The 25,673-nt window shown below is 29.9% G+C and overlaps 1 protein-coding gene across 1 annotated transcript; it reads left to right on the forward strand.

Moving 5' to 3' along the window:
• The first annotated feature begins 644 nt into the window (after positions 1-644).
• On the forward strand, positions 645-24,660 carry LOC111710305 (uncharacterized). The gene is made up of 24 exons (XM_023484360.1): positions 645-893; positions 1,304-1,371; positions 1,943-2,024; positions 3,297-3,379; positions 4,663-4,743; positions 5,074-5,163; positions 7,471-7,531; positions 8,559-8,617; positions 9,116-9,505; positions 10,927-10,978; positions 11,433-11,468; positions 11,531-11,589; positions 12,090-12,143; positions 12,693-12,759; positions 15,420-15,521; positions 15,842-15,924; positions 17,574-17,655; positions 17,879-17,986; positions 18,308-18,415; positions 18,649-18,730; positions 21,108-21,180; positions 21,385-21,437; positions 21,914-22,069; positions 24,287-24,660. Exons 1-24 carry the CDS (start codon positions 792-794, stop codon positions 24,658-24,660), a joined length of 2,505 nt encoding a protein of 834 aa, XP_023340128.1. The 5' UTR covers positions 645-791.
• The last annotated feature ends 1,013 nt before the right edge of the window (positions 24,661-25,673 follow it).

The raw sequence follows: 25,673 nt of genomic DNA on the forward strand, positions 1-25,673 counted from the left end.
TACACTCCTTATACAATATACACTACACTTCTTATACAATATCCTCTACACTTCTAATAGAATATACACTACACTTCTTATAAAATACACACTACACTCCTTATACAATATTCCCTTCACTCAATATACAATATACAATACACTCCTTATACAATTTACAATACACTCCTTATACAAAATACATACACTCCTTATACAATATTCACTACACTCTTCATACAATATACAATACACTTACAATATACACTACACTCCTTGTACAATTTACACTACACTCCTCATACAATATACACTACACTCCTTATACAATTTACACTACACTCCTCATACAATTTACACTACACTCCTTATACAATATACAAAACACCCCTTATACAATATACACTACACTCCTTATACAATATACACTACACTCCTCATACAATATACAATACACTCCTTATACGATATACAATACACTCCCTATACAATATACACTACACTCTTCATACAATATACAATACACTCCTTATACAATATACAATACACTCCTCATACGATATACACTACACTCCTTATACAATCACAATACACTCCTCATACAATAATACAATGCACTCCTTATACAATATACACTACGTTTATTTTTATTTATTTTCAGAAAATAAAGACCATAATGGATAAAGTTTTAATAAAATTACTACCAAAATGATCGTTTAAAAACAGAAAAACCCATAGTTTCTACTCATCTGGGCAGAATTTGACCAGGGGGGTTTGATTCTTTACAGTGAGGAAGAACGAAGGTCGTCGTTATGTCTGGCGAGGGCTGTACTCTATGTAATGTTTCATGGAAACCTAAACATGGTGATATTTGGGGTCCTAATGTTAAGAATCTTCTTAATATGAAAATAAAGGTAAATTTTGAGACTTTTTATTAACATAATTTTCCAAAAACACGTTTATTTATTTTTCGATGATTAACACATTTTAACCCTCTATAGGTTAAGATAACGGAAGTGCGACAGAGAAAACTGTTGAAAAGGAAAACGAAACTTGAGCAATCTTATTCTGTATTTCATGTTGTTCTTAATCTCACATTTTTACTAGTAGCTTAAATAAGCAATAATGAAATGGATAACCTTTGACTTATAAGCAATTGCTGTGCTTAAGGTCCATTGGACTATTTGAAATCATAGTTAAGTCAAACAGTCGAGTTCCTATTTTACAGTTGTCTGGGTCCTAATTCCTACTGCAAATATAAAAGACTTGTCATCAAAACTTCAATAAATAAGTCGTCTTGATTGTATTTATATTCTCACTGTAGGTTAGCAGTTCCGAATTGAAGACTTTCTCTGAGGCATCCGAAGACTATGCAAAGAAACATTTGCACAGGTTCGTTCTTTTCTTAATTTAAGTGTATTGAATGATTTTAAAATAAGATAAATAATGAGCTTGAAACTAGCTGTCGTTCTCTCTATAGGGGAAGTTTAGTTAATCTCTGATTGGTCAAAACATCGGAGGTTTTACCAATCAGAGATCTTTTAAATCATAAATTAATTTCAATCCATTTAAAAGTTGGAAGCTCTTCAACTTATGTAATGTTTTGTAAGCAAATTTAATAATTTACAATGCTACAGTTTAGGTTTATACAAAATGACACCTTGGCCTACTTTGCGTAATGTTTTTTGATTTTGTTTTGCTCCTTCAGGAATTTTTTATTTCTTGTATAGTAATACATATTTAGATACAATGGTTTAAACTAAATTGTTTTTTTTTCTACGAAGTTTATACGAATTTTATAATTTAAATAGTTTTTAAAACTTTTTTTGTCCTAGAGAAAAATGATCTCCCCTTAAACTCTTACTTTCTAATCCCTTTTTCTTTGTAACTGGATGGTGTAAACTTAGATTTATTACATTTTGACTGAACCAAATTTTGTACTAAATTAAAGTTATTATTTCAGACGTCCCAATAACAGTATAGGATGTCTCGAAGATGCAAAAATTAAGCCGTTAGGCAGTGTCGATCCAGCTCATGCTTTGCAGGTATACAGCACAACCTTTTTAAACATTTTCTTCACCTATCTGAATTTCTTTTTTCTCGTAGATTTTTTTAATATTTAGAAAATGGAAATTTCAATAGCGTTTTTGCTATTAACATGCCAGAAAGGACTTATTGCATTCTTCCATTATTTAAGATCCGTCAGGACATTTGTTGGAAAATGTACGCTAGATTCTGAAGTGTGTATTTAGCTTCATCAACTGCACTAATCATTGTTTTTAATAGGTGCAGTACGTAGAAAGGGATATGAAAATAAACCAAAATGTCTGGGGGGGAGGTGATTTTAATCATGGTCTATTAGGGTTATAAAAAGAATTGTAACTTTTTCTTCACCTTAATCTTACATGATAAAATGGTAAATAAAGACAACTTCTCATAGATATAAAGTGCTCCCCAAAATAACATGGTGAATGAAGACGACTTTTAATAAACATATAGTGCTTCTTGAAAAAAGATTGCACATTAAAGAAATATCGTCTTCACTTTTATTACCGTATATTTCTGAAAAGCCGTCAATGTTTACCATTCAATTTTGGGAAGCACTGTTTATTTAATATAAGTCCTCTTTATTTTCCACTTCATTTTGGAGAGCACTGAATATTTATAAAAATCATCATAAATTTCATATAATAAATATACAGTACTCTTCAAGATAATATGGTAAATGAAGACAACTTGTTAAAAAAATATACAGTGCTTCTTAAAAATAAAATGGAAAAAAATACGATTTTCTCCCATTCTTCCTTTATTTCTTTCTTCCTTTCTTTTCTTCTTTTTCCGTTTTTCCTTTCTTCCTTTCTTCCATTCTTTCTCTTTCTTCCATTCTTTCTCTTTCTTCCATTCTTTTTTTTCATTCTTTCTCTTCTTATTTCTTCCTTCCATTTTTCTTCCTCCTCCTTTTTTTTGTTTTTCCCTTTTTACTATCTTTCCTTTCATTTTCTCTTTCATTTCTTTCTTCAAGTTTGTTTACAAACAACAACTAGTTTTAAAAAGTATGATTTGCGCAGAGACTATAAAACTGTAGTTGATTAAGCAAAATACACACGTCACAATCTAGTGTACATTTTCCAACAAATGTCCTGACGGGATTTAAAAAGTGAAAATTATATAAATTGGGAAAGTTTATGAGAATAATCAATAAAGCCCTTTTCTTATCAAAATGGAGAACCATACTATAAAATTTATTTGATTTTGCAGATTATTATTTTTGTCCCCTTGTGTCTTAATACTTCATAATTTTTATCTTTATTTTGAAGGTCATTGGAAATATGTTGATAAACCATTGTAAACAAGAGGAGACAGCAAGCTTTATAGTCTCAGATAATATATTTCATCACAGGTTATAATTTACGTTACATTGCCCATGTCTTTGTTTGTTTTTGTGAATGAATATGATGTTTGTTAGTTTAATTGTTTAAGATTCCAGAACCAAATGTGTTTTTTTTCTATTTCCGAATATTCAGAAAAACTGCTAATTTTTATTGTTGAATTTAAAATATAAGACAATTGAAAAAACTAAGAAGATAAGCTGCGGAGATTTAAGAAAGAAAGAAAATTTAACCACAGGGTTTTTTAATTTTTTTCGTTAAACATTAATCTGTTCCTGATCAAAATAAATAACTGATTTTTTGTAAATGTAAATAATTGTACTCTGTAATCTGAATATACTTCAATCGATCTTTTTTAACCTTGAGGCGGCGTTAATGTTTGAAAACATAATATATTAACTTAACCTTCAAATGTTTTCAAAAATGACTGAAATTACATAACAAGTAATCATATTAAAGGGACTGCTATCGTAATTTTAAGAATGTTAAGTTTCTAATCCCTTAATATGATGCAATATAATATAATCCTATGATACTTAAAACTACAACTAACTGGTTTATCAGAATTCGTAAATTGAAATATCAAGAGTCTACGGCATAAGTTTGCATAGATGTATGAATTAGAAATATGTACTTAGAGGGTGGAACTTATGTGTGAAGTATTCTTAATCTTGAACTTTCCAGCTCGATATTAAACATGGACACTTTTATTTAAAGATAAATGCTTGATTCCTAAATTAAAGTAACCTGCAGGGTATGAACATGCCCCACGGAATATCTTAGAGGATTTAACTTAATTTGCAGATCTGCATAAGATAGAAATCACTGCTTAATCTCTAGATATAAATTACAAAATGTCTGACTTTAAATTATTTTAAATTTTCTTTGCATAATTTAAAACAATGACACTATGTCGTCTTCCTCAGTAAGAAGAAGAAATTCACAAACAAGAAAATTTAAATCTTCAAAATTGCATGTGCTCTTCTGAAATGGTGACCCCACACCCCCAACTAGGCTTTTGGTGCGTTCTGTTGAAATGTTCAGTACACTGACAGAAGATATAGAAGCTGGTAGTGTATAAACTATGACTGAAAAAACATCCTCCTTCTGTTTGGAAACAGCTTATGAATTTTACAAGAATGACAATCTCTAGGATCTCTAGCTTCTCTTTAACATTCATTTTCTAGTTCATAAATAAATTATATTTCGCAGATTTTTTTTTTATCTTGTTCGTGGATTTCTTCCTTGATAAGGAAGACGATATTTACTCTGGTTCAATATTGTTTTTGTTTAGTTCCTATTACAAGAAGATCCTGGCTAAGCAGCATGAAATGAACCAAGGTTCAGGAACAATTGAATATCTTCATAATCCAAGGTTTATAAATATATTCTAAATTGCTAAATATTAGAATTTAATCAGCTGTTGGTTTGATTAGATCAGCTAATCTAGAATTTAGTTAATTAACGGTTGCAATAAATACTACGGGTAAATAGAGAAATTGAAAGTGAGGAAAGTTCTAAAAGTGAAATTAGCCGAAATTTTTGTTTGATTCTTTTTTTTGGAACATTTACAAATTCATTAATTGTTTTTAGCCTTTATTTACCATTTAAAATTGTGTGTGTTGGATTTTAGAAATGTTATTTTTGCTTAGTTTTAAAACCACTAAAATGTTATAAGTTATAAATAAGTTTTTTTCTTGCGTAGATTATTGTACATGACGCCAAAACATGGAATTGTGTTTTTCCGAGTTCTACCAGATACAGACGCAGATCCTACAGAGATTAGAGCTCAAAGGAAATCATCTAATTAATCAATATTATTTTACTTTCAATTCAATAAATATTTAAAAACTTTTCTCCTTACATAGAGTCTAAAGTCAAGGAATTAAACCATTCTCCTTACATAGAGTCTAAAGTCAAGGAACTAAACTATTCTCCTTACTTAGAGTCTAAAGTCAAGGAACTAAACTATTCTCCTTACATAGAGTCTAAAGTCAAGGAACTAAACTATTCTCCTTATATAGATTCTAAAGTCAAGGAACTAAAGTATTCTCTTTACTTAGAGTCTAAAGTCAAGGATTTAAACTATTCTCCTTACATAAAGTCTAAAGTCAAGGAATTAAACCATTCTCCTTACATAGAGTATAAAGTCAAGGAATTAAACCATTTTCCTCACATAGAGTCCAAAGTCAAGGAACTTAACTATTCTCCTTACATAGAGTCTAAAGTCAAAGATTTAAACTATTCTCCTTACATAGAGTCTAAAGTCAAAGATTTAAACTATTCTCCTTACATAGAGTCTAAAGTCAAGAAACTGAACTATTCTCCTTACATAGAGTCTGAAGTCAAGGAATTGAACTATTCTCCTTACATAGAGACCAAAGTCAAGGAACTAAACTATTCTCCTTACATAGAGTCTAAAGTCAAGGATTTAACTCTTCTCCTTAAATAAAGTCTAAAGTCAAGAAATTAAATAATTCTCCTCAAATAAAGTCTAAAGTCAAGGATTTAACTCTTCTCCTCAAATAAAGTCTAAAGTCATGGAATTAAACTATTCTCCTTACATGGAATCAAAAGTCAAGGAACTAAACTTTTCTCCTTACATAGAGTCTAAAGTCAAGGAATTAAACTATTCTCCTTATATGGTGTCTAAAGTCAAGTATCAAACTATTCTCCTTTCATGGAGCCTAAAGTCATGGAACTAAACTATTCTCCTTATATAGAGTCTAAAGTCAAGGAAACTAACATTTTTTCCTTACATAGAGTCTAAAGTCAAGGAATTAAACTATTCGTCTTACATAGAGTCTAAAGTCAAGGAATTAACTATTCTCCTTACATAGAGTCCAAAGTCAAGGAATTAAACTATTCTCCTTACATAGAGTATAAAGTCAAGGAATTAAACTATTCTCCTTACATAGAGTCTAGAATCAAGATATTTAACTATTCTTCTTACATAAAGCCTAAAGTTAATAAACTTTTTCATTATATTAGATATATAAAATAAAAAGTCAAGAAATGTAACGTTCTCATTACAAAGAGTCTAAAGTCATGGAATTAAACTATTCTCCTTACATAGAGTCCAAAGTCAAGGAACTAAACTATTCTCCTTACATAGAGTCTAAAGTCAAGGATTTAACTCTTCTCCTTAAATAAAGTCTATAGTCAAGAAATTAAATCTTTTCTCCTTACATAGAGTATAAAGGCAAGGAATTAAACTATTCTCCTTACATAGAGTATAAAGTCAAGGAATTAAACTATTCTCCTTACATAGAGTCTAGAATCAAGATATTTAACTATTCTTCTTACATAAAGCCTAAAGTAAATAAACTTTTCCATTATATTAGATATATAAAATAAAAAGTCAAGAAATGTAACGTTCTCATTACAAAGAGTCTAAAGTCAAATGGGACTTTAGAATCGTTTTTCTTCTATGCTTGATTTTTTTAGTTTTGTATAAAGCTTTCTAAACAATATTGATTCTAGGGCTTTACAATTCTAAAATTATAAATTATTAGTCCCCAACAAAAAGTATGCTCAATTTATAACCTTGTCACTCTCCTTTATTCACACGTGACGTAAATGACAAAATATGATATATTGTTGTTCAAAGATTCCAGTATATATGTCAGTTAGTAAGGAATTCCATTAAACATGACAGTTGAAATACGACTTTAAGATCGGGTTTCTGATCTTTGCTAGCTATCTATACAGTGACAAAATGTTTCACAAAAATTACGAAAAATAAATCTTAAAAATTATTTTTCTTTTCTATAAATTGAATTGAACTCTTCGGTAATTTTGAAATCACAACAAAGACAGCACTCCTGTATGCCGGTCCATTAGCGCCTGATCCAATCAGGGTTCAGTCATGTGTTTGTTGTCTATTCTGAACCAATAGAAATTGCATGGCGGTAACATCTATCTTTCTATCTATCTCATTATCCAATTAGAGTTATGAATCCTTCAATCGGCGCTATATTAGTAAATGGAAATATTTACATCTACTTAAACTAAAGTGGGAGATCTCTTTTTGGAAATGCCAGGATTTGGGGTATTTTGTATTTTAGCTTATAAAAATTAATTGATTGTTTGATTGGTTTAGAATAAAAGCTGCCAAACAGAACCTGGATAAAGACTGTATATTCTTGTGGAGAATAATACAGGGAAAACTGGCGATTTAAATATCTCTCTATATATATATATATATATCACGGGCAGCCTGAGTACATTTGAATTTCCGAGCCGGGTCAACCTTTACGGGCCGAGTTTGTACTGTACCTAGCTCTATTTATATGACTAGCCAATGCAAAAAGGTTGACGCGGTCAGACTTTATGCTTCATATTGAATTTACTTTTACTAAAGGGGCAGATTTGCGTGATATATTTATATATACTGATGATTGCCGTATGAAACATCTTATAAAGTGAGATCCTGAAATGTATTTAAATATTTTAATTTGAAGCTGATTTTTAAAATATATATATATATTCTAAAAATAAGTCTAGAACATGTTTATTGTTTATTAAGATTGGTTATATATATATACTAGCTGAAGTGTCCGGCGTTGCCCATGGAATAAGAAGAAAACCAAATTATTGAATTTTTTAGCCTATATGGCTCACCCGGGATACCCCTGGGTTCCCTAAAAAATGTCAGCCCATTCGGTCCAGCAGTTCGGCCGTCTATAGGGAAGATATATACAAATGTCTTGTTTTATTATATGGCCAAGTTTAATTTTGAACTTACTGGCTTTTTTAAAAACAATTGACACATCTATAAATGAAGTTCGTTATGGCTGTCAACGTGATTTTAAGTGAACCTTCGTTTACAATGATACCCTTTTAAGCCTTTTTGAGTAACAATGAGAAAGACTGTCGTTTTCTAAATGCGATTAATTCAATCATTCTCCTTTTTTGGCTTTGTTGCAATATCCGCAAATCGCTTTTAAAAAGAAACCGCACAACAATGATGTCAGTTTCACTCAGTTAATGGCTTGGTGGGTAGTATTGTGATTTGTGCATGTATATTTTGTGAATGGACAGTCACTTTAAGGTCATTCTTTTTTTTGAAAATATGATAAAAGTCGTCGCGCGTAGGAATCTACAGAAATTGATTTTAGAGTAAAATTGCTATTTAAAGTAAAATGCTTTTAAAAAGTTGATTTCAATCGTCAGTGTTTTCTTGTTTAGGATCTTGTTCTTAAACAATCCGTTCATTTCACAGGAATCCTTGTTCTTCCTAATATTAGGTAAATTATGTTATATTCTATCCTTTTTCTTCCTAATATTAGGTAAGTTCTGTTATATTCTATCCTTGTTCTTCCTAATATTAGGAAAATTATGTTATATTCTATCCTTGTTCTTCATAATATTAGGTAAATTATGTTATATTCTATCCTTGTTCTTCCTAATATTAAGTAAATTATGTTATATTCTATCCTTGTTCTTCATAATATTAGGTAAGTTCTGTTCTATTCTATCCTTGTTCTTCCTAATATTAGGTAAATTCTGTTCTATTCTATCCTTGTTCTTCATAATATTAGGTAAATTATGTTATATTCTATCCTTGTTCTTCCTAATATTAGGTAAATTCTGTTATATTCTATCCTTGTTCTTCCTAATATTAGGTAAATTCTGTTATATTCTATCCTTGTTCTTCATAATATTAGGTAAATTCTGTTATATTCTATTCTTCAATCACACGTATGGAATACAATAGTCTCTAAGTTATAATTATGTTTTTTTAGTAACCCTCTGTCTGAAGAGCTAGTGTGCCGAAATTGTTCCAGCTTCACCCTTAACCATCGGCACATTGATACTTCGGCACACTTCAAGGTCTGGTGTTCTAAGCGGCTGGCGAATAAAACCCCACTGTCAAGCTCCCTTTTTGTTGAACTAATAACACGGCTGGCAGGATTATACGTTCTTATGAAAACCCCTCAGCAGAACATGCATGAGGAGGAGGAGGAGGATGAAGATGAGGATGGGGAAGAAGAGGATATCTTGAATGCTAGAAGAGAACGAATAAAACCGACAAATGCCAAAACAATTGTAAAGATCCAAAAATCCAAACATATTTGTAAAGTTCTGATGTCCCCTCAACAGTTTGAAATATTCACTTCAACTGTAAAACACAGGTATCCTTACTGTATTTTTCTTACCTTACGCAGTTCTTATTATTCTTAATCTAAGACAAAACAAAGAGAACTTCTACGTGTTCTTCAGATTAGCTGAAATTATTTTAAAATTTCTTATGCGGGCAAAGTGCGTTTATAGTTATGTACTATAATTACGAATTTGGACGCACATTCCAGACAAGAATTGAGAAAATACTTTGAAGACGTGCAACGAGAATGCACATTTAGGACTTACATTGATATCAAACTTGTAAGGTTGCATATTTAGGACGCATAAAAATGTGATAAATATGCATAAAAATGTGATAAATATGCAAAAAATGTGATAAATATGCATAAAAATGTGATAAATATGCACAAAAATGTGATAAATATGCATAAAAATGTGATAAATATGCATAAAAGTGTGATAAATATGCATAAAAATGTGATAAATATGCACAAAAATGTGATAAATATGCATAAAAATGTGATAAATATGCATAAAAATGTATTCTTTAAGGTAGACAAGGCTAGACAAACTTCGTATAAAGTTTTTAGACCATTGTGATTTACATAAAAGCTGTATCATTAGCATTATTTCTATTTTTTAGCATAGCCTAGACACTATACTACCAAAAAGAATCTATTCTAACTAGTTTAATATGTACATTTGTACTGCTCTCTATTGTGTTTAAAGTCTCCCCAGATTTTATTGTGTTCTGCAGACAACATTAATGAATGATTATATTATTATTATAAAGATTTATTCACACACAAAGATATAAATACATATATAAATGGTGTAGTTAAAATTTGTTTAAATAATTTTATTTGAAAATACAGGTTTCCAAAAGAAAAGAGAAAAAAAATATGCAAAATTGTGCACAAATAGAAAACATTGATTTTTACTCACTACATAACATATTTATCATTTCAGTTATTACGTAATCATCGAATCCTTCAACATATAAATTATTCATTCTTGTACTTAAAAGTTCTTGTAAAACCGGAACTTTCCATTCATGTTCCAATGGGACATCAAAATATTTCATTTGTTTCTTAACTAACATTTTACTAAGATCGGAAGGATGAGTACATAAAATTGTGTGTTACTAGACTAATATAAAAACTATTTTATGAAAATCATATGTACAGTTTTTTTTTTTACAAAAAAAATTCTTAATAATATAAAAAAAGTTCTCCAGTAATGCTAATATAATTTCATAAAATTCCGTGTTACCATTTAAATAAAGGATTTTATGAAAATTATATCTACTTTACATTGATTTAATTTCTCAAAATTATAAAAAATGTTCTCCCGGAAAATACGCCTTGTTGCAATACCATGCGATTTCTATAAGTTGGATTTCCATAATGTTTGACGCCCATTTGTCCTTTGAGTACGAAATAAATCTGTAATAATAATAATAATAATATAGAGTTCTGTTTGGTGAATACGGATCAGGAAAAACACAGCTCTTGATAGAAAAGGTGAAGAATTTGATTCAGATAATTTAACAGCACTTGATTTTAAAGTGATTGCTCATATACTTAACACGCACAACCGTAGTACATTTGAATTTCCGAGCCGGGTCAACCTTTCCGGTCCCAGATTGTACTGTACCGCACGGACTAGCCGGTTCAACAAGGTTGACGCGGTCAGACTTTATGCTTCATATATATATTGTTGAATTTACTTTTACTAAAGAGGCAGGGGTGCATGTTAATTGTGTAAATGGGAGATACATTTCTAGACACTGAAACTTAATAATTTCTTCTTTGAATTACTTTGAATTATTTTTCTGAGCCAGAATGAAAATGATATGATATTATTTAGAAAATGGTAACATTGATTCAGAATAAACTTTAAAAACTTTGAACTAAATAGCAAACAAATTATGAAGAAAAGAAATGGCAACACTTTTTATTTAATTTGATACTTCAGGTTCGACAAACAGCTTGGGATCTTCATTATTCTAAGGTAAAAATGATCAAAATACATATTTATCTTTTAAATTATAATTTTTAAATTAAACTGTTCAGACGGATTCGGTACTTTATCTCTTTTCTTTTGCGGATGTAGAAGAAAGTGGAAAACTTAGGAATTGTATTCAATAATTAAACATTAGTCTGGTTTATTTATTTTTTTATTTAAAAACTTAGGAATTGTATTCAATAATTAAACATTAGTCTGGTTTATTTATTTTTTGAATTAAAAACTTAGGAATTGTATTCAATAATTAAACATTAGTCTGTTTTATTTATTTTTTTATATAAAAACTTAGGAATTGTATTCAATAATTAAACATTAGTCTGGTTTATTTATTTTTTGATTTAAAAATACAAATAATTAAACATTAGTCTGGTTTTTTTATTTTTTTATTTAAAAACACAAACAATTAAACATTAGTCTGGTTTATTTATTTTTTGATTTAAAAATACAAACAATTAAACATTAGTCTGGTTTATTTATTTTTTGATTTAAAAAGCTACTTACAACAGAAAACCATTATTTTTGAATTTTTAAAAAATACTAAATTTTTAGACCAATTTATCTTAAACAAAAGAATGTTGCAAAATGTTTAATTTAAATGAATATTAGTTTGAACGAATGTATGTTATCTCACTTCTTGATGTCAATTAACAGAAAGTACAGGTAAATAGAACACTATTTTCTTACAATCAATATTTTCAGAAAAATCAAAGTTTACCAAAGAAAATACGAACATCTGTCAAATATTTGAAATATTACATTATACTTTGAAAAGTGCAAAGTTAGAAAGTAATTAAAATGCAAGCATGAAAAGATTATGCAGATATATCAATATAAATTCTAATCCACTACGTTATAAAAACAAAATTGTAAATAATTGAAGTCTTTGCCCCAAACTCGAATTATCTAGTCCATAAATCTTTGCATCCTTCAATAATTCTTTCATATTTCGAACTTAGATTGTTTGATCCGTCAGAATTTATAATTTGAAATATCTAAGGTCTACGACATTAGGTTGCAAAGATATATGGATTTGAAAATCAGAATTTGTGGCAAATACGCAATTATTTCCCACATAATTTACCTGCTTTTATATTACTCTGATTATTATTTTTTGCGATCTTCCGCAGTAAATTGAACCAGTCCAAAACTATATATTACATATTGGCGGAACTATTTATCACCTCTAGTATCTGAACAGTCCTTTTACAGTGAGTTGATTACAGTTGAGAAGAATGTATTTAGTAATGATCTTCTTCCTCCGGAAATACATGTTAAGGTACAAATATTTACAATTCTTTGTTACTTTGTTTGTGATATCGAACTATTGAAAGCTTGCGAAATCTCGCACATTTTGTTCCAAAATATGAGCAGAGTGTTAGAGATATCTCACATTCTAATCCTAATTTCGAACATTTGTTTCAAAAATATGAACAGAGTGTTAGGGATATCTCACATTCTAATCCTAATTTCGAACATTTGTTCCAAAATATGAACAGAGTGTTAGTGATATCTCACTTTCTAATCGTAATTTCGAACATTTTTCTAAAATATGAACAGAGTGTTAGGGAACTCTCATATTCTAATCCTAATTTCTTTTACATGAAAAAATCTAATTTTGAAATATCCGAGGATTGCAAAGATAGGGTTTAGAAAATTTAAGTTTGTGGCAAAAACTCAATTCTTTTCGAAATAAATTTGGTAAGTTTTTACTTGCAAACTGAGAAATAGTGATTCTTCTCAAAGTGTGTAAAAACATCAAACAAAACACATAAGGACATAGATACATAAATAAAATTAAAATAAAATAAATAATCTGTGTTTTACTGATCTAATGCACTGCGTAGGTCTATTTTGTTCCTGCAAATTGTTTCAAAAACAATTATCAAGGAATCAAAGAAACTGGCTGTAATATTTAACTTCTTCTTATGAATATGTACATATCAGGACAAGAATTCGTATTCCAATGTAAATTGTACATGCAGTATGTATAGCAGAATGTATAAAGTATGTGCATTGTGCCATGTGTACATTTAGCTTTCAGAGAAGCAACAACTTGCTAGGCGCTTCTAAAAGTATTCAGAGATACAGGGTGAAAGAGAGAAAATGGCAAACTAGAGAAACTCTTTTCAGGGGTTTGCATGGGGGTATACACCCCTGCACACAAATGGAAAAGAATAAAACGAAAATACGATTAAGATGAAGGTCTGCATTAATCTTTTAAAGCTGTATTACCCTGGAGAATGGAGGTTCTTACCTAGCTGGATCCAGATTTTGCTACTGAAAGCTTTAAATAATCTCCAATAACAGACCTGGTTAGCTGTTATTAAGTATCCTAACCCGTCGGAAAGACATGAATTCTTTCGATTGAATCTTGTTCTATGTGTAAGCATCATCAAGATATCAGTTCCATGTACCTCTTTGCAAGATTGAACTATATATATATATATAATATAATATAATATATATATAATCATACAATTATTGAAGACCTATCGAAAAGAACAAAATTGTTTTAAATGTATAAGATGTAACCGTATGGATTTGCCTTTCTCATACTTGTGTGTAAATACAAAACGAGAGAAGCTACGATGACACAAAGCCGTACTACTAACTTCTTCTTTTGGCTAGTTTGCAGTTATCATTGTTGAATTGTGCCATAAAATTTATGTGATATCTGAAATTCTTGTTTTTGAAATGAAATCTTTTTTTTCGTAATCGCGGGATTAGTTTATGCCTTGTTAATCTAGATCTATCTAAATATGATTTAATTAAATTATTTAAAACCAAAACAAATACTTTGAATATATTCTGTCTGCTAAATATGATCCATCATCATTAATAATGGAGGTATATGACTGTCTCCAGTAATTTATCAGATTAATTAAACAGAAGGAGAAATCAAATTGACGTTTTATTTAATAATGCTGGGGGGGGGGGGTAACTAGTTTGTGGCTCAGGCTTTGAAGCACTGAGCTATTTTGGGACTCCTAGAAACTTCAGTATTTTAGTGAGTACCCTTTTTCATGGACAAAATATTTCTGGATTGTTTAGTTAACAAAATACTAACTTTTAGAAGATCCGTTTTATTTTTATAAACCCCTGCCACGCAAAGTGCGTAGACAGGGGGGGGGGCAAGAGGGCAGTGACCCCCTCTAGAACTCAGAGCTATAACACTTTTCAAATCTGAAACTGAAGAGTGAAGAGCATAAAAAAATTAGTTTGCTGTCTTTTTTCTGCTAGTTTTGTTTGAAGGAGAGATAAAGTAGTATGCAAGGTAATTAGACTGTAAAGTGTATGTGTACTTAATTAAAGTATTCAAGAAGCCGAATATTTTGAATTTACCATTCAAATTTTGAATCACCGATGCAACTTCTCATAAATCTTTAAGTTTGAATCGGAGATTTATTATTTTAACCAGGTTGTTCAGCGACTTCTCTACAATTCAATATATTCGGTCAAAGGGTATTTTCGGGTGTGGGTTAAGAGATTATATTCTTCAGAATATAAATAAATACAGACACATATTACTAAATATACATATAATATAAATATTACATTTATATATAAGAGAACTGATTACTCGCCTCAAGCTCTGATTTTCTAATCCTAATATTGTTCAATAGGAAATGTCGTAAACGTCGTTGATATTTCAAATTTTGAATTTTGCAAGATCAAGTATACTATTTAAAATATTAAAATTTGAAATATTGTTAAAGGTTTACATCATAAAATGTCGAAATAATTGACCGAAGTGTATTTTGAAAGCTAGACAAGGGAAAAAAACTCAAATACTATTTTCGACCAAATTATCAATATTTTTCTTTGTTTTGTTGTTCACTGAAGACAAACTTGACGATTTTTGTCTAATTTTTGCAGATTCTCTTAATATCTGAAGGAAATATTGATAAATAAGAGAATATTTAGAACTTGGTTTAGGTAGTGATTGCCTCAATGAGGCAGCTGGTTCGCTTACAGGACGGGATGACCGCTAAGGTCAAGGATATACCTGGATTCCTTACTCAGTGTGTATTGGGCAAGGTAAATTAAAGGAGCCGTAAACGTATCTCCAATTTCAGGAGCTTTGATTAATAGTTTATGCTTTACCCTTTAAACCTTAGACATTGACGGAAACTGTTGGAATTCAGCAAGTTCTAGAATGAATAAAAGGCGATATCTTTCTCATTGTTGTTTATTATTTGAATCGTACTGCCATTATTAAAATGGAAATTCACTTAGAATTAGTCCGTGTACACAGTACAGTCTGTTTATTTGCCATGAATGGTTCACAGTTTATCTGAGAAAATGTAATTAAGATATTTTTACATAAAAGATTTTAGTCAAAATGTGTTCTGCTTTAGATAAAACAAAGTCCCGGTACACAGATTCATATCTTTATTGACGAGATGCCTTTCTCTTCATTCCTTGAGGACAAATCATCTGGGTAAATTATTTTTAATTTATTTTAGTTTTCATTATTTTTCTTATAGATTGTGTTTACATTTTTCTAAATTGTAGATTTGTTGCTACATTTTTCTAAATTGTAGATTTGTGGCTTCCTCTAAATTGTAAAGGAATCTTTGTCACAAACTCTGATTTTCTAATTCCTATATCTTTGCAGTCCAATGTTGTAGACATTTGACATTTCAAACTATGACTTCTGTTAAATTAAATAATATAAGTTTGAAATATTAAAGGTTTACGACATATGGTTCAAAAGATATGGGCATTAGAAAATCAGAATTTGTGGCAAGGACTCAATTCCTTTGTGTCTACATTCCTCTATGTTGTAGATTTGAAGTTACATTACTCTGAAATAGATTTATGGCTATATTGTTCTAGCTTGTAGATTTGTGGCTACATTCCTATAAATTGTAGATGTGTCGCTACATTGCGCTGTTTTAAATTGTTTATTTTTACTTCATTCCTCTAAATTGTAGATTTTTAGTTACATTTCTCTAAATTGTAGATTTTTACTTACATTCCTCTAAATTGTAGATTTATTGTTACATTCTTCTAAATTGTAAATTTGTGGTTTCATTCCTTAAAATTGGAAATGTGTGGCTACATTCCTCTAAATTGTAGATTTGTCGCTACATTCCTCTAAATTGGAAATGCGTGGCTACATTCCTCTAAATGGTAGATTTGTGGCTACATTTCTCTAAATTGTAGATTTGTTGCTACATCATGCACTGTTTTAGATTGTTGATTTTTACTACATTCCTCTAAATTTTAGATTTTTTGGATACTTTGCTCTAAATTGTAGATTTTTGGGATACTTTGCTCTAAATTGTAGATTTTTGGGATACATTGCTCTAAATCGGAGAATTATTAATTGAAAATTAGTGTCTGAGTCTACACTGAGTTTTTGTGTTTTGTTTTTAGTCTTCGAAATGTTACAGTGTTTGATTGCATGTTAGAAAACGTTAAAATGTTAGAAAACGTGTATTCTCAAAACTTTTAAATGGGAAAACTTTTATTTTCCCAATATTCACTTTTAAACATTTTTGAGAAAAGGATTTGAGTTTTTGCCACAAATTCTGATTTTCAAATTGCTATATCTTAGCAACTTGAAGGTGTTAACCTTTGATATTTCAAACTATTATTATTTGAACTGAAATAATTCATTGTTTGAAATATCTAAGGTCACTGACATTGAAATGCAAAGATATAGGGATAAGAAAATCAGAGTTTGTGACAAAAACTCAATTTCTTTCTTCTTGTTTCTTACCATCCTCACATTAAAACGTCATTATATATGGTTTTTAAGTTTTACCCATTTATTAGAATTATTCATTGATAACTTTGTGTTACATTAGAACCCTATATTTACAATAGTAATATAATTGTAACAAAAAAGATAACAAAAGTTCAAATAAAACTGTTACTAGCGTTATGCAAAGAGAAAGACATAATATGGCCGTTCAAGCAAAGAGAAATTTATAAAATAGGCCTTTTTACAGCAAAGAACAAAGCCAGGATTCAAAACTATGTTCTCATTTTTAAAAACTTTAGTATTTGAATTCTAAAGTTTTAATTTTGGAATTGATTTTTTAACTTATCTCCAACCAAACGTTTTTAATTTATTTCTAGTTGGGAGGAAATGATTGGAAGCTTGAGTCAGGAGTCTAATGTTTGGTTAACATCTCGTCTACCTCTTTATCTTTGGTTCCAGGTGCACTTTCATCGTCATCATCATCATCATCATCATCATCATCATCATCATCATCATCATCATCATCATCATCATCATCATTATCATTATAATCGACATCATTATTAAGGATGACCGGGTTGGTTCCAGGTGCACATTCATCGTCATCATCATCATCATCATCATCATTATTATCATTATCATCATCATCATCATTATCATTATAATCGACATCATTATTAAGGATGACCGGGATGAGAATAATCATGTTCTAACAGATTTCTTCCTTGAAGAATTACTAAGAACTAATGTGACCGGCGGCAATATGTTCCATCTACCTCAATCATTCCAGGTTAGTTTAAATCATTTGACGTTTTTATCATGAATAATGTAAGAGAACTTTAAAGATAAGAATATGGGTTTCCTAGCTGAAGGAATCCTCTATTGTTAGAGTTACGTACCCGCCACACACAATAGTACACATTAAGTCATATCTGAAAACCAATAAGAAATATATAAGCTTTTTTCAGAGAAAAAAAATTAAAGAACAAATCATCAGTTTTTCTCAAACAAAGATTTAAATGGTACTGTTGTGAATAGGGTACGTAATTACTTTGACAGAGGGATACATAAAAACTACGTCAAATATTCCATAAAGTAAAATTATTTTTAGGTTTCCTTCTTCAGCCAAGTGATGCGTTCCCAGAAACCAGTTTTAGTTTTAATGCGGGAATATTACAACCTGTCACAGAGTGCGCAGAACAGTTTCCATGCCGCGAAGGTTTGTTTTCTCATTTTTTTGTGTGTGGAAAAACTACCTTTTTTTGTTGTCTTTAGTTCTACTTGATAGAATAATTTATATTTTGCTTGTAATTATTTTTCAGTATTGCAAATAGTAAATATTAAATAAAATGTTTTTGTTGAAAACTGCACTTATAAAATTATTTGCACACCTGAAAAAGTGTTTGCTTAGTTATTCAATAGATATTCGGTATATTGATTTTTATTGCACAGAAACAACTGGCATTGAAGGCAAAGAGCCCAACGTTAGAGGACAAACAAACTGTACAGGTTAATAATAAATTCCATATTCCAGGCAAGGATAAATGGAAATGAGGACGAGAATACTCCAATATGGCTCCCAATGCCGAAATGTATTTGCAAGGATAATCCGTCCCTGAGATGGAAGTCAGATAATAAATATTGTGGATGCTTTGTACCAAGGCGAGAATTAAGAAAATATTATTGAAACTGTTCAGGGCCGTAAACGTTTCAAACCGTTTCAATTGGAATACATTTATTTTGATAATGTAGATTCTTCATTTTTTTCTTATCGGCAATTTATGAAGAGCCATGCCTTTTCTATGAACCAAATTGTGTCATTTTTTTTATGGTTTAACGGACAATGGTCAGAGTTGTCTATAGTAAATCATTGGGAAAGTAATAAGAATTGTTTGAAAATCATTAAGATCGAATTTAATTTTGTCTCTCTGTTTCATTTTTATATCTTAATATTTTTTCAGGCTTGCTTTTATCATCGATTACATGTTGTCTTTGCTCCAGTTGGATACAAAAACAGCAAGTCAGCGGAAGAAATATGGAGCGAAAGAAAATAAAATCAAACTCAGGAATCATTTTCATAAAATAACATTAAAAAGTTTAAAAATTTAAAAACAAGACAAGCAGAAAACTCTTAAATTCTTGACACCAGAAGTACGTGAATAATTTGCGGCATTAGTATATCGACCTACTTTAACATATATGATTTTTGAAGAAAAATATTGTAAAGCTTCGCCTTGTCCTGGCCTGCCTACTGCCTAGGTCTGCCTGTGTGTGCTTTTAATTTAACCGGTTCTGATTTCGACAATTTTCGTTGTATTTCATATTTGAAAAATCAAAATATGTATTGATAGCACAAAAAAAAGGCAGACCATAATTTGGATATGCTCTGTATACTCTGAAATTTACTTCTGAACTTTTGTTTACAAATGTTCAATGTTTTAAATTATAAAATCTTTCGAAGATCAAGGACGAGATTCAAGTCACCTATCTACTATCAAGTTTTGTAGACCACCCTGTACAAGGAATTTTTGATAATTTCAATATTTCGCCTACAAAACATTAATAAATGGGGGATGCTTTGCGGAAAAAGTTGGTCAAAGTAACTACTCCAGCTGTATAATTGGATATTAGTTCATGTTGTATTAAGTAGGTTTAATTGTATTGAAGATGAGGAAAAGTTGAATAAACTACAAGGTTTAATTGTATTGAAGAGATTAAAATCAAACCCTCACATTTTCTTCAAAATATTAAACTGTTGAAAGAGCATTTTAAATCACGAAAATTTTGAAAAATTATATACTTCAAATAATTCTTATATTTTTGCAACCTGGTGTTGTATACCTTTTACATTTATAATTGTTTGCAAAGATTTAGGGATTAAAAAAATTAGTGTGTGCGGCAAAAACTTAATTTCTTTTGATAACGTTCGTAATTCGAACCAAATTTTCTAATTTTCCTTTCCGTAAGTTCGAAATCCTGAAAAACCTGTTATATTTTCTGATCGCAATGTTCAGCGTGTACTTAATTCAATATTATATTTATTTATAAGTTTTATAATCTTGATAAAATGGTTGATTTCAGTGATCTGTTGATTTGTTGTGACACAAACTCAATTCATTTACTTAAGAGATTAGGTAAGCTTACATTTTTTGTACTTAATATCCTAATTCGTAAGATTTGAATTAAAGGGGTATAGACTGATCAGCCTATTCCCCTTTTTTTGTCATTAAAAAATGACAAAAATGTAATTTGATGGCCAAACTATAATATCAGTCCAAATTGATAAACCACTATTTATAAAATCTATTCTCATAACTTCTCAATTCACCCCAATTCTAATAATTTCTTATTTAAACCTAGCTATACAGCTAAATATCAATCAATATTTGGCGTCGTTTTCTTTTTTTTAAATGTGTTAAAATCTGACAATTTTCTTTATTGTCTCTGTAGAATTAATTTGCACTTGCACAGAGAAACACAATTGAAAGTAATTGATTTAAAACTAAAAAATTAATCTATCATTCATCCTTGGTTAGACCAGGGAGTAAGGAATAGAAGGGAGATATAACTGACGCGGTTCGCCCTACCATATGACTATAAATGCTTTTCAGACGGGTACTCCATTTGTATATGAAATATTCAGAATAGGTTATTGTATACGCAGTAAATGTACATCAGACAAATATTTTTTGTATAAATGAAGTACCCGTCTGCAAAGCATGTATAATCATATGGTAGGGCGAACCGCGTCAGTTATATCTCCCTTCTATTCCTTACTCCCTTGGTTAGACCTCAATCTAATAGATACTGTTTTGTGAATACTCTCTGTAAAGGTAGTGTCACTTGAAATTACGTTAGACAGCTAGCTAGCTGTTTAATGTGATCATATGTATTTACTGTATTTATTACAGGACAAGCTCTGCATATTGTTGATATAGATTTTGTTATCTATGAGAGCGATACCTGGTCTAACCCTCATTACAGGTATACAGACACTAGAACAGAAAAATTTCAAATAATAAATTTACTATTAAACAGCTCTAAGCTCTAAAATTAACAGCTTTTATTTCTCGCTATGTTTAATGCTTGAAAGCTTGGCAGAAATAAAACTAGAAAGTCGTCTTCATTGTATGTATATATACGAGGACGACTGTACAAGTTTAACAATTTAGTTAAATTTTTTGTTAGAAATGAATCTTCAAATCCAGATGATAGAATGGAGGCCAGCGGGAGTGCTCTGGGTAAGAATGTCGTCCTTATTCATTAATAATTTACATAGCAAAATATAATGTTGTCATATCTTCTCTTTACACCAAATGATGTGTTTACTAATTTAATAAAATTAGATTTATTGATGGGAGAAGTGGTTGAACTACATAGATTAAATTAAACCGCACTTCTCTTTAGCTTGACCCAGTTCACAAAAGAACTGGTGGAACTGGTGTTTCGTGGTTTAACTTCTTCTTCGCTATTCATTCCCTTCCCTGGCCACTATTTAGAAATAGCTTAGTGTCAAATAAAAAATTCTCAGTGACAATTTAGAAAGAAAAGGGAGATGGACGAGATTAACGCTGGAATTCTCACTCTGTTTTTGTAAAAAATGCTAACTAAATAATTATAAGTTTGGGATATTACTCAGTGCACAAACAGTTTCTGTATAAATCTAATCATTTATTCATATTAATTTGAGGTTTAATATTTTATAAAACTAAATCAGGTCATGTTGATAAAGTTCTGATTACTACTTGCCTGGGCAGTCGAGGGTTGGAGAAGAAAATTGTAGTTTACATTTCTCCAGAGAGTATTGGAGACTTCTTGGCTATTGTCAAGGTAAACAAGACAGAGTATTGGAGACTTCTTGGCCATTGTCAAGGTAAACAAGGGAGAGTATTGGAGACTTCTTGGCCATTGTCAAGGTAAACAAGGGAGAGTATTGGAGACTTTCTTGCCATTGTCAAGGTAAACAAGGGAGAGTATTGGAGACGACATAGGTCGTTGTCAAGGTAAACAAGGGAGAGTATTGGAGAAATTAGAGACTTCTTGGCCATTGTCAAGGTAAACAAGATAGAGTATTGGAGACTTTATTGCCATTGTCAAGGTAAACAAGGGAGAGTATTGGAAACTTTTTGGCCATTTTCAAGGTAAATGAGGGAGAGTATTGGAGACTTCTTGGCCATTGTCAAGGTAAACAAGAGAGAGTATTGGAGACTTCTTGGCCATTGTCAAGGTAAACAAGGGAAAGTATTAAAGACTTCTTGGCCATTTTCAAGTAAAACAAGAGAGAGTATTGGAGACTTTTTGGCCATTTTCAAGGTAAATGAGGGAGAGGATTGTAGACTTCTTGGCCATTGTCAAGGTAAACAAGGGAGAGTATTGGAGACTTCTTGGCCATTGTCAAACAAGGGAAAGTATTAAAGACTTCTTGGCCATTTTCCAGTAAAACAAGAGAGAGTGTTGGAGACTTTTTGGCCATTTTCAAGGTAAATGAGGGAGAGGATTGGAGACTTTTTGGTCACTGTCAAGGTAAACAAGGGAGAGTATTGGAGACTTCTTGGTCATTTAAAAGGTAAACAAGGGAGAGTATTTGACACTTATTGGCCATGTTCTTGTAATTAATAATAACATAATTTCTCATGATCTTTACATTAATGATATCATGATTTCTCATGATCTTGATATTATTGACTTCATGATTTCTCTTGATCTTGTTATTAATGATTTCATGATTTCTCATGATCTTGTTATTAATGATTTCATGATTTTTCATGATCTTGATATTAATGATTTCATGATTTTTCATGATCTTGATATTAATGATTTCATTATTTTTCATGATCTTGTTTTAATGATTTTATGATTTCTCATGATCTTGTAATTAATTATTTTATGATTTTTCATGATCTTGTTATTATTGATTTCATGATTTCTCATGATCTTGTTATTAATGATTTTATGATTTCTCATGATCTTGTAATTAGTGATTTATTGATTTTTCATGATCTTGATATTAATGATTTCATGATTTTTCATGATCTTGTTATTAATGATTTCATGATTTCTCATGATCTTAATATTATTTTCATCATGATTTCATTATTTCTCATGATCTTGTTACTATTGATTTCATGATTTCTCATGATCTTGTTATTAATGATTTCATGATTTCTCATGATCTTGTTATTATTGATTTCATGATTTCTCATGATCTTGATATTAATGATTTCATGATTTCTCATGATCTTGTTATTCAGATTTCATTATTTCTCATGATCTTTATATTATTGATTTCATTATTTCTCATGATCTTGTTATTAGTGATTTATTGATTTTTCATGATCTTGATATTATTGATTTCATTATTTCTCATGATCTTGTTATTAGTGATTTATTGATTTTTCATGATCTTGTGATTTTTCATGATCTTGATATTATTGATTTCATTATTTCTCATGATATTGATATTATTGATTTCATTATTTCTCATGACCTTTTTATTCGTGATTTATTGATTTCTCATGATCTTGTTATTAATGATTTTATGATTTCTCATGATCTTGATAGTAATGATTTCATTATTTCTCATGATCTTGTTATTCATGATTTCATGATTTCTCATGATCTTGATATTATTGACTTCATGATTTCTCATGATTTTGTTATTAATGATTTTATGATTTCTCATGATCTTGTAATTATTGATTTCATGATTTCTCATGATCTTGTTATTAATGATTTCATTATTTCTCATGATCTTGTTATTCATGATTTCATGATTTCTCATGATCTTGATATTATTGACTTCATGATTTCTCATGATTTTATTATTAATGATTTTATGATTTTTCATGATCTTGTAATTATTGATTTGATGATTTCTCATGATCTTGCAATTAATAATTTCATGATTTCTCATGAAAAAATTAAAGAGTTTAGTCAATCTTTCTTTTCACCCAAAATCATTAGATAGTTCTCAGACAGGTTAAGACAGAGTTTGAGAGTTTTATTACTATTTGAGAGATTTAAAGAGTTTGTTTATAAAAGTAAATAGATAGAGGGCTGAATTCTTTTAGGAAGATGTAAAAAATTAAAGAGTTTAGTCATCTTGATATTAATGATTTCATGATTTCTCATGATATTGATATTATTGACTTCATGATTTCCCATGATCTTGTTATTAATGACTTCATGATTTCTCATGATCTTGATATTAATGACTTCATGATTTCTCATGATCTTGATATTCATGATTTCATGAGTTTTCATGATCGTGATATTATTGACTTCATGATTTCTCATGATCTTGTTATTAATGACTTCATGATTTCTCATGATCTTGATATTCATGATTTCATGAGTTCTCATAATCGTGATATTATTGACTTCATGATTTCTCATGATCTTGTTATTAATGATTTCATGATTTCTCATGATCTTGATATTAATGATTTCATGATTTCTAATTGACTTTGTATTATTTATATCATGATTTCATGAATCTTGTTATTCCTGATTTTTATTTTGTAGGAAAAGAACTTTATCGAAGTAGTTTCAAGATCAATTAATCAGGTTAGATAAACATAATATATCAATTATATTATTATTACATTTGTATATTTAATATTATTTTATTATTATTTTCATTATATCAAAATTATTAGGTTGTTATAATAACGGTAGATGATACGAAACATGGAAGCCTGAACCCAGCAAGCATAATTGATAGTTTAGGTATGTTAATATTCTTTTATTTAATCAACTACATTTTCTATTATATGTTATTTTACATGTTTTTATTTTCCCATGAACATGTAGATAATACGATCCAAAGCTTTCTTTAAAAAAATAGAAAACATAATAAAGGTTAATTTGTCCATAACTCAAAATTCATTTATAAATATATTGCAACCAATTTTCCCCCTAAACCAAGCTTTCGGTCAGGTTTACTGCAATGCACGATCTGAATAAATAGTTAGTTTCAGCGGAGAGTGTTATAAATAAACCTGATAAAAGAAAATAATGTAAGCAGGTGAAATGGCAAGGATTGTCTTAAAGGAACAGAAGATGTTATTTCATGAAAGTGGGTCATGTCCGATTCACAACGGTTTCTTGAAAATTTTTGGCTGACTTGGTATGAATGTGATATTTTTTGTGATTTCTCGAGATCCATCTTAGAGTGACTTGCGTCAGAACTAGACACTTAATTCAAGCCAGGACAACGACGATATCTTCCACATTATTAATCAGATAAAGGTTTAAGGGTACTGTTGATAATTGGGCATGCTCACTTTGAGAGTTGTTTAAAACTTGTGAAGGAATTATATATATATATATATATATATAGATCCTTCCAGTCTAGACAGAAGAAAATGTCAAACCTACATGCAGCAGCAGTTCCGGTGCGACTTTGTTATTTCAAAGTTCCTTTAGTTCCGATTTAACGCACAAGTATGAAAGGAGCAAAAGTATCCGGTTACAAA

This window comes from Eurytemora carolleeae, unplaced genomic scaffold (assembly GCF_000591075.1).
Source record: "Eurytemora carolleeae unplaced genomic scaffold, Eaff_2.0 scaffold944, whole genome shotgun sequence".
Taxonomy (NCBI): domain Eukaryota; kingdom Metazoa; phylum Arthropoda; class Copepoda; order Calanoida; family Temoridae; genus Eurytemora; species Eurytemora carolleeae.